This window comes from Sinocyclocheilus rhinocerous, unplaced genomic scaffold (genome assembly GCF_001515625.1).
Source record: "Sinocyclocheilus rhinocerous isolate Xijiao unplaced genomic scaffold, SAMN03320098_v1.1 scaffold730, whole genome shotgun sequence".
Classification (NCBI taxonomy): domain Eukaryota; kingdom Metazoa; phylum Chordata; class Actinopteri; order Cypriniformes; family Cyprinidae; genus Sinocyclocheilus; species Sinocyclocheilus rhinocerous.
In genome coordinates, this window is record NW_015670605.1 from 1108570 (window position 1) to 1119723 (window position 11154).

Here is an 11154-nt window from a genome sequence, read left to right on the forward strand (position 1 = left end):
GGCACGACAAATACCATGGCTACCTGCAACTCTTTGGTTACTAACATTCTTCAAAATATCTTCTTTTGTGTTCAACAGAAAAAGAAACTCATACAGGTTTGGAACAACATAAGGATGAGGAAATGACAAAATATTTATTTTTCTGTTAACATTCCCTTTAAAATAACTAGCTTTATCTTTTGTCGTTGTATTATTTAATTGTTCAGTCTTTTCTCATTATGTTCAACATAAATGTTTTCTAGGGCAAGCATAAATCTTATTTTTCATATTTTGGGTTAGGAACTTAAAACCCCAAATATTAATTGATTAAAATGAGTAAACGGACAGAGTGTTCGTTCCAAGACCAGTGGAGACCAAGAGTTTCTTATCTGTCTAACTTTGACACCCATATGTATATTCATGCAAATGCACTGATTCACTCACACAGGACACTCCAGAGTCTTAGCATCTATTCATCAGCATGTGAAGTCCTACCTAATATCAACTGAATACACACAGAAACCACCACATCTCTGTGTGCGTGATGTCAACATCTGCAGCAACTCAGCAAGCAGCAGGAATGTTGCATATTTTAAAAAAGCAGCTGCAGTTCAAGGTCTAATATTACAGCACTTACCTTGAAAGGAAATTAAAGCAACATTGAAATGGTGACGGCTTTCTTTAGCAATAATGAGAGTATCTGTGGGAATCACAGGGGACGGTGGATCCAAACACAACAGATGATCTCACTCTCCACACTCATTCCCTGCCCGCACCAGCTCCCAAAAGATAATGCATGCTTCAAAATGAAAAAAAAACCCGACGTGCTAACAGGTGTTAAAATGGAAGATGCCAGATGGAAGTTCGGAAATAAGATGAAAAATGTAACGCCACTGCTGCCCTTCACACTTCAGCCCCTCTGAACTGCAGCACCCTCTATCTACACAACACACACACAAAGAAATGTCTATGGAACAGTACAGATTTTGCTTTAACTTTAATACCAGACATTTTTGTTATGAATAATTAGATCTTTTGGTTTGCATCTATACAGTTCTAAACAAAAACTTAAAAATAAACAAGTGAAATTACATATTTAAATCACTAGATCATCCATATATAGACATTACCTCATAGCTATTTAACCAATCATTTTATTTCATTCATTTTCCAGCAAGATAACTATAATATGACATACAATGTTACCATGGCATACAATTACCTTAAAGGGATAGTTAACCCAAAAATCTAAATTCTGTGATCACATGCACATTTATTTTTTCTGCTGAACACAAAAGAAGATATTTTGAAGAATGTAAACAAATAGTTAATGGTCCCCATTGATTTTCATTGTATTTATTTTTTTTATTATGTGGAAGTCAACTGTTTGGTTAAACACATTCTTCAAAATAAATTATTTTATGTTGAGCAGAGGAAAGGAACTCAAACAACTTGAGGGTGAGTAAATGTCATGATGACAGAATTAAAAAATTTTGGGTGAACTATCCCTTTAATTAAAGATTTTATACTCCACTTAGACATCCTTAAAGGGGTCATATGATGTTGCTAAAAAAAAACATTATTTTGTGTATTTGGTGTAATGAAATGTGATTATGCGGTTTAAGGTTCAAAAAACATATTATTTTCCACATACTATACATTATTGTTTCTCCTCTATGCCCCGCCTATCTGAAACGCGTCGATTTTTACAAAGCTCATCGGTCTGAAAAGCGAGGTGTGCTCTGATTGGTTAGCTATCCAGTGCGTTGTGATTGGCCGAATACCTCAACCGTGTGACGGAAATGTTACGCCCCTACCATATTGTGGACATAATTACTGATTATAATGACTCATACCGTCTTTTTAGCAAATCTTCCCACATCGTGATGTAGACATGTGGGGGCGTGTTTAAACGAGGCGTTTTAGGAGGGCGTGGACGAGTTTAACTTTTATAAAGAATATCTCTTTGGGTTTGAGACTTTAGTCTTTGCAACTTTAGGGATCTTATCTATTCACGAACAGCTTGTAACACTCCAAAGAGAAAGAAAAACTTGAAATCACATCATATGACCCCTTTAAAATTACTCTATCTGAGAATTAAATTTTAAAAAGCAAATCAATTCAGAATAGACAAAAATTTCTGAAGCAAAAGATTAAGTTTTGAATCAACGCAGAAACCTGTTTTGTTTCCTAACTATTGTCTTTACTTGCATCCGGTCTAGTAGTTAACCACATTTTCAGATAACCTACTGCACTAAAGATGGGATGAGTTTACTCACGTGACTTACCATCAGATACTTCATAGCCATTGGTTTAATCTTGACATGTTAGTAAGGATGTGCTGTTGTTTTACAATTCAAGTAGGTGTGCACAATTTTTCTTGACACTGGTTATCAAAACAGAGCTGCATTTGCTTGTGTCATTCAACACCAGTTGGGCAAGTCTACACAAGGTTGAGGGAAGAACCACTCATGTTTTGAGACATGACGCTTTTACACATGCAACAGGTTAGCCAAAACCTTTCCCTCAAGTATCGGTTTACTAGGTTTTATGTTTTGCCCAATAAAAAAAAATTTGTGGTCGACCGATATATCGCCATGGCCGATATTTGGCATTTTTAAAATATCGGCATCGGCCGATAAGTTTTCCTCGACTGCTTTTATATTATTAGTAATAGAAAGGCAAACATTATAATACTTTCTTGTTTGCCGTCAGCATTCAGCAAATACGCATTTATATAATTTAAACAAATCTTTGAATGACTAATGAACATTTCGGATCCAGTTGTGAGATCTTGTGAATTGTGCATTTGTATCCTGCATGATCGCGTGTTCTCTGCGTGACGGTCGGTCCGTGTGAATTGAATGCGGACAGGTGGAGAGTTCAGCTTCACTGGAGACTTAATCCATTTTTAAATGATTTCAAATTTCTTAAATATTAATTAAAATAAAATTATATCGGCTTTATATCGGCCACCCTGCTTTCCAAGATATCGGCATCGGCTGTCAAAAAGCCAATATCGGTCGACCACTAATCAAAATAACTAGCTTACAAAAGCATGCTCGATTTAATGCATGCTAGGTATAACAAATATAGGCCGACACTTCAGATTTTGATTGAAAACATTATTATAATTATTTTTTTTAGCAATAATTTTGACCAAACAGCTATTGTAACCATTTGTACACAAAATGTTTAATGCTAAAATACAGTTTTAAAAGTTCCACAAAGTTTTATACTAAACAATCACAAGAATAATTTTTTCTCGCCGTTTAATCATTGTCATTTAAATGCACCGATATACCAATAAACAGTAAAACATCTACCAACATATCGTTTTTGCAAAGTAAACAAAGCAGAAAGCAATGACGCACACAAATGGACAGCTTTAACCGAATGTCAAATTAATCGAACTTGACTTTACAAATCATGGTTTACTCACCCTCATGTCATTCCCAAATCCCAACCCATTTGATTTCTTTTTCATTGATCACAAAAAGAGAGCTGCCGAATAATGCAAATAATGACATCTTGGCCTCTTTATCACATAAAACTACTGTATGCCTTCAGTCAAGTGGACTTTATCAAACTTTTTTGTGCTTTCTTTGGAGCTTGCAGTTATTTAAAAAATAAAAATCACAATGAAAGGAAAACAGGGACTTTGACATTATGCAAAATGACTGATGGTGAGTAAATGATGACAAAAATTTCAGTCAGACTAACTTGCAACAGTTAAATCATAAGCAACTAATCACTAAACACTAAACGATCCACCATGACGACAAGCAATTTATTACTGGTAAAACTTTAAACATCTGATTTACAAGCAAATGCCTTTTACAAGCCATGAGTTGCCAATTGTTACAAGGATGATTCAACATACACCTCTTTTAGGACATTTACTGTATCCTTTCATATATCTCTGCACAAAGCAAACCAGTCAACCTGTTAAAGTCTGAGTCTGAAAGGGAAAAACAGTCAAGGAATCAGAATAGAGATGGGATGTGGTTTAAATCTGCAGGATATACAGCCATCAAAAGCCAGATATGATGTGCCATGTTAACGTCCAGTTTCAAATCTCATGTGCATCTTCAATGACAGAAACTGTCACTTGAATAAAGAGTCCAAAATAAACCACTGCTACAATCTATTCTTTCAGTCTTTCAGTCACACAAACATGACACTTTTAAAGCAGAGAGCTGAAAATGACTACAGTGATCATGACGAAGATGAAAAGAGATTATTAGATTTGTAGATTATTCATCATGTGTCAGCATCTACCAAAATACACACACCCATGTACACTCACACACACACCTTGAAGTAAACCTTGACTTCATTCCAGAAAATGCCTCTGAACAAATGGCAATGACGGCACTCAGTTGGGTCATTAATTTACTATTGCCATTACTACTGTTTACTCAAACTTCATCTCAACAGAACCCAACATGAATGAATTGTAGATTTCCGTGAAAAGTAATATTTCCAGTAAAACATGTTGGCATGACATGGCAAACGCTGAATTGATTTTATTCTCTCGTGAGCAGGAATGAAGCATGACATTGCATTCTGCCATTTTTCGCTCACTAGCAGCACCAAACAGAATCACAAACAGTCTTCAAACAGGTAGTCCCTTCTAATTGGTAGCTGGATGATTGATTGACTGGTTGACAGATGTGACCGATCCACCATTGATTAATCAATTTTGAAAATATGTATGTAGAATTAGTAGGCATTTCTATCACATTCAGTTCCCTAAATCCCCATTTGTGAAACCCTGACCTAACAAATCAAGGACACCATCAACAGATTTACAATCTAATTTACAAAAAACAGCAGATTGAGCCTATTTTATAATAGCTTAGTTACGGGGTAAAGTGAGAGGGGCTTTATGTGATTAAATCACCTGATACACAAGCAAACCAACATGTAATTACTGTTGTACCATCAGCATTTGATCCAACCATCGCTTTATCATCCTTTTTTTTTTTTATGAAAGCAAATGGACAAATGGCTAATAAAAGGCTGTTGAATGATCACCTGTCAAAGGTCTGTCTTGGTCTTGCCCAGATCTAGTGCATTTGTTTGGAGCACAGACAGCAAGGAGTGTCAAATGACTGCACCTGTGAGCCTGACACGTGCTTTAAGAAGAGCCCTGACTGATGTGTCACTCAAGAAAAAGTCAATCTGTCATTAGCCTTTGATGACTGTGTCTCAGAACCTAGGTTGGTGTCTACCTAGACAGCATTTTAAGGCATCATAGGTGTGCATAAAATGTTCAATACGCTGTCTAGATAGGCTACCTAATAGGTTTTGACATAAAGCACTTAAGTGTTGTCCCCTTAGGCCGCAAGGGAGTGCTAGGGGTCTGTGGAAAAGTTTACAGAAAAACTGTGTTAAAATTGCATTAATAATAAGATTTTAAATAATAATAATTGATTAAAATAAATTTGGAAAAGGTTCAATTAAATAAAAAAATAAAAAAGAAATTACTAAAATGAATAATACAGTAGGAAAATTGTGTAATAATGCAATAGAAACTAAATATTTTCCAAAAAAATAAAAAAAATAAAATCTTCTTCACATGAAAAATCATCCTCCAGCATAATGTCACCTGTGATGCCCTAAAAACCTGTCTAGGTAGGCAGCTTACTAGGTTCTGAAATACAATCCAAAAATGGTACCACCTTTAATGCTCTAAATGTTGTCTTAGTAGTAGGCAGTACACTAGATTTTGAATACAGCCAAAAAAAATAAATAAATGATGCAAATAATGCTGGCTATGTAGGTTTTTTTAAATATATATATAATAAAAAATAAAAATAAAAAAAACGATGACCACTATGATGCTAAAAACGTCAAGTTCATTACGTTTTCTGAATATAAAACAAACATTACACAATCTAACGTTATAATGCCAAAAAAAAGCTGTCTAGATAAGGTTTTCAAACACAGCCAATGACTGTGATAGAGGACAGTAGGAAATGAGTGATGTCAGTCCAGCTCACAAGGCTCTTTAAAAACCACCAAATCGTCCAAATCGGCTTTTGATGAGCCTGGATTTTTAAATGCAATGTGTGTTTGATGGATGTATGTGTCTTATGTGTGTTCGAGGGGAAACAGCAGCTGTGGATGTGAAAAACAGGAGCGGTTGTTCCCCACCCCCATCCATCGGCCTACAACAATGAACAACAAACACTTCACATTTCATTCACATTTATCGCCGTATCCACATCTAATTCGGCGCACAGGTATACTCACGTGTAAAATTAATCATCTTACCCCCAAAATCCACAAGGGCAGCGGGGAGGAATACTAGGCGGCTTGCTGCGCTCGCTTCCTGTGTCCCCCATGGCGGCGATGTGAAGGCGTCAGGTTTCTGCAGGAAACACCGGGGATCTGCTCGCGGCCTAAAGCTTTTGCGGGAATTCCTCGGCTCGACGTTTAATCAAAAATGCTTTACAACGAAATCCCCGAGCTGAAAACGCAGCGTAAGATGTGCAAGATGCGGACACGAGCGGCCGTTACTATGAATTCGAGGTAATTTTGACAAAAATCAAGAAATTAACGGCCGCGTACAGTCCGACGGACCGCACCGGGAGTCGAGGCCGATCAGCTGGCGAGTGGAAGATACCAAGTCTTGAATAGGGTTTTGTTAGTCATAAGTAAAAATCATTTAAACGATAACTTTCCGGTTTTCCTCATATCTGCACAAAATCTTCTTGTTAAAAAGTGTAATAGATAATATGATGTTTATGTGTTCGACCATATACATTAACATCACGTCAATAGAGTTATAGCGATCCAATGTTCCCCAAAAAGAAAGTGGAACGTTCCAAGCTGTATTCCTTGTTTGTAAAGGGGATTTGTGCTTTAAAGCTGTTTAAGTACAAGACCTGCTGCAGACCCCTACATACGGTAGTCTCGACTTCAACGCATATTGAAGCAAAATACAACAATTATATTAAAAGAATGAAATAACACTTCAAATACATGACATTGAATATCACATTGACAACACACTGGCTCAAGGCCATACAGTTTTATCTGTTTCTTTCTCTCTTGGAAGGGTGGGATACCAGTGATTGAATTGTATATACAAAAATGTTAACTTATATTATATATGAACCTTTCTAGAAGTTGTTGTGTCGAAAATTTTCAGGGTACAAAACTATTTCAGTCTACACACTTGAATTAAAACTAGAAAAGGAAAGTGCATCAGTCTGTCAGTTCACCTGAAAGTCTCAAGTAAGCTTTAAGTTTGAATGTTATACATGCTTAATGGATTTTTAATACATCAAGATTTATAAAGTAAAGTAAAGTAAAGTATAGACAGACAGACAGACAGACAGATAGATAGGTAGGGAAATAGAAATGCTGAAAAAAAAACACTGAACAGGAGAGATTTCATTTCATATTCACATTTTTATTATTAGAATATTCTAGCAAAGTCAGAATATATTTTATACACATAGATACTATATTATAGCAGAACCTGGCAATGTTCCCCAAAAATAAAGTGGAACGTTCCAAGCTGTATTCCTTGTTTGTAAAGGGGATTTGTGCTTTAAATCTGTTTAAGTACAAGACCTGCTGCAGACCCCTACATACGGTAGTCTCGACTTCAACGCATATTGAAGCAAAATACAACAATTATATTAAAAGAATGAAATAACACTTCAAATACATGACATTGAATATCACATTGACAACACACTGGCTCAAGGTCTTGAATAGGGTTTTGTTAGTCATAAGTAAAAATCATTTAAACGATAACTTTCCGGTTTTGCTCATATTTGCACAAAATCTTGTTGTTAAAAAGTGTAATAGATAATATGATGTTTATGTGTTCGACCATATACATTAACATCACGTCAATAGAGTTATAGCGATCCAATGTTCCCCAAAAATAAAGTGGAACGTTCCACGCTGTATTCCTTGTTTGTAAAGGAACCACCAAATCGTCCAAATCGGCTTTTGATGAGCCTGGATTTTTAAATGCAATGTGTGTTTGATGGATGTATGTGTCTTATGTGTGTTCGAGGGGAAACAGCAGCTGTGGATGTGAAAAACAGGAGCGGTTGTTCCCCACCCCCATCCATCGGCCTACAACAATGAACAACAAACACTTCACATTTCATTCACATTTATCGCCGTATCCACATCTAATTCGGCGCACAGGTATACTCACGTGTAAAATTAATCATCTTACCCCCAAAATCCACAAGGGCAGCGGGGAGGAATACTAGGCGGCTTGCTGCGCTCGCTTCCTGTGTCCCCCATGGCGGCGATGTGAAGGCGTCAGGTTTCTGCAGGAAACACCGGGGATCTGCTCGCGGCCTAAAGCTTTTGCGGGAATTCCTCGGCTCGACGTTTAATCAAAAATGCTTTACAACGAAATCCCCGAGCTGAAAACGCAGCGTAAGATGTGCAAGATGCGGACACGAGCGGCCGTTACTATGAATTCGAGGTAATTTTGACAAAAATCAAGAAATTAACGGCCGCGTACAGTCCGACGGACCGCACCGGGAGTCGAGGCCGATCAGCTGGCGAGTGGAAGATACCAAGTCTTGAATAGGGTTTTGTTAGTCATAAGTAAAAATCATTTAAACGATAACTTTCCGGTTTTCCTCATATCTGCACAAAATCTTCTTGTTAAAAAGTGTAATAGATAATATGATGTTTATGTGTTCGACCATATACATTAACATCACGTCAATAGAGTTATAGCGATCCAATGTTCCCCAAAAATAAAGTGGAACGTTCCAAGCTGTATTCCTTGTTTGTAAAGGGGATTTGTGCTTTAAAGCTGTTTAAGTACAAGACCTGCTGCAGACCCCTACATACGGTAGTCTCGACTTCAACGCATATTGAAGCAAAATACAACAATTATATTAAAAGAATGAAATAACACTTCAAATACATGACATTGAATATCACATTGACAACACACTGGCTCAAGGCCATACAGTTTTATCTGTTTCTTTCTCTCTTGGAAGGGTGGGATACCAGTGATTGAATTGTATATACAAAAATGTTAACTTATATTATATATGAACCTTTCTAGAAGTTGTTGTGTCGAAAATTTTCAGGGTACAAAACTATTTCAGTCTACACACTTGAATTAAAACTAGAAAAGGAAAGTGCATCAGTCTGTCAGTTCACCTGAAAGTCTCAAGTAAGCTTTAAGTTTGAATGTTATACATGCTTAATGGATTTTTAATACATCAAGATTTATAAAGTAAAGTAAAGTAAAGTATAGACAGACAGACAGACAGACAGATAGATAGGTAGGGAAATAGAAATGCTGAAAAAAAAACACTGAACAGGAGAGATTTCATTTCATATTCACATTTTTATTATTAGAATATTCTAGCAAAGTCAGAATATATTTTATACACATAGATACTATATTATAGCAGAACCTGGACGTAGTTGTTACACTCTTTAATGCAGTGAATATTTCTTAGTTTACAAACAAAAATAAATTCTTAAGCATTTATTTTCAAAAAGCAAAATTTTTTAATAAGCATGTCGCCCAGGAAATAAGAAGTTGCAGTAAGAGCCATTCGTACAAACAGCAAAAATGTAAAAATAAATAAATAATAAAAATACCAACAAAACCACAAATATCATACCAATATATCAGACCATTGTGGAAAACAGAAATTTTAATTAATAATTCTAATAATACAATTACAACTTGTAAAAATTTATTTTTGACAACATGCCCATACGGCAGTAAGAGCATAATTCATGAAACAGCAAAAATATAAAAAGTAACATATCAATATATCAAATCATTGTGGCTAACAGAAATTGTAATTAATAACACAATTATAATATATAAAGCATGTTACTGTATTACACTGATCTGTTGCAAATATTCAGTATTACATTGATGTGCTGCAAATACTCAGGGTCTCTAAACTTTGTCTACAGAATGTGTAAATCAAATGCAGTCACTGTATCATGACCAACCAAACATTGGAGCAAGTGATCCTTTCTTTATCAGTGTGTGCTATTACCATGTAATAGCTGAACATGAGTGGTGGGTGGAAAGATTCCCTTTCAAAGCAACATCTCCCTCATCATCGGCTAAGTCCAGCCTGAGGCCTCCAGGTCTCCTGAGATGCTCCACACAACTTCAAAGACAACTTTCCCCTCATTTCTACACAAAGAACTTTAGGAATTAATGAGAAACTGTTTCAAAGATGACAGAGCTATAATGTAGCTCGAGTGCGTCAAGAGTGACACAGATTAGCTTTTTTTCACAATGTTTCATTCACTCAAGTCGCACATAAACACCGAACAGTCACTCAGGAAAATAACCATCTGATTGATACACATTTCATGATGCATTACAAGAGTTCTCGTCAACTTTTTGCAGAGATAGAAATCCCCCTTTACTCTCCGTGTTGTTTCCTGCCTGAAGAGAGACTATAAAGGCGACACTCTCAAAGGAGGTTTGATTATTTAATGGGGAAAATTTAGGAGGTGCGGTGCAGAGGGACCTTGTAGATGCATTGATGTGCAAAAAAAAAAAAAAGAGCGAGACAGAAGCTCAAGGTGCCTGGAAGATGGGGGGAAAACAACTGCGATGGTTTTGCAGTGAACTGATGAACATGGGTGAACTTTCATGCTTTTCAAAAACACTGAAACAAGGCCTTTGAGTTAAATATACTCATGTAACTTTTATATCAAGGTAAGTACATTCAAAAGCTTCTTTTAAGTGCTACATTGAAAGATGATCCTTTCAGAGTGATAGACAGTGGATGCAATGCAATTCAGCAGACCTACCGCAGGTATACAAACACACTTGAAGCAAACTGGTATGAAGGGTTTTACTCTAGGACACAGTGGAATGTTTCTGGCTCACATATGCACTCTTAAAAATAAAGGTTTCAAAGGGGGTTTTTACAGCAATGCCATAAATGAACCACTTTTGGTTCCCCAAAGAACCTTTCAGTGAACAGTTCTTAAAGGGGTCCTATTATGCTTTTTCACTTTTTTAATTTTAGTCAGTGTGTAGTGTGTATGTTTGGGCATAAAAAAGATCTAGAAAAGTTACAAATCTCAAAGTCCACTCCAAAGGGAGATATTTCGTTTAAAAAAAATCCCTTTTCAAGAACTACAACGAACGGCTCGTTTGGACTACAGCATTTGTTTTCCGGG

At 36.3% G+C, this 11154-nt stretch overlaps 1 protein-coding gene across 6 annotated transcripts in view; it reads right to left on the reverse strand.

The window, feature by feature from the left end:
* Positions 1-8535, reverse strand: part of LOC107734288 (AN1-type zinc finger protein 3-like) — a 19849-nt gene extending 11314 nt beyond the window's left edge. For 2 of the 6 annotated variants that reach the window (XR_001639079.1, XM_016546212.1), the window contains exon 1: positions 6262-6605. Coding sequence is in view for 2 of the 6 variants with exons in the window: in XM_016546212.1 (XP_016401698.1) it covers positions 6262-6332 (71 nt within the window). In the remaining 4 variants the exon portion in view is untranslated. The other 4 variants (XM_016546213.1, XM_016546215.1, XM_016546214.1 and 1 more) reach the window with 4 other exon arrangements.
* Positions 8536-11154: the final 2619 nt, after the last annotated feature.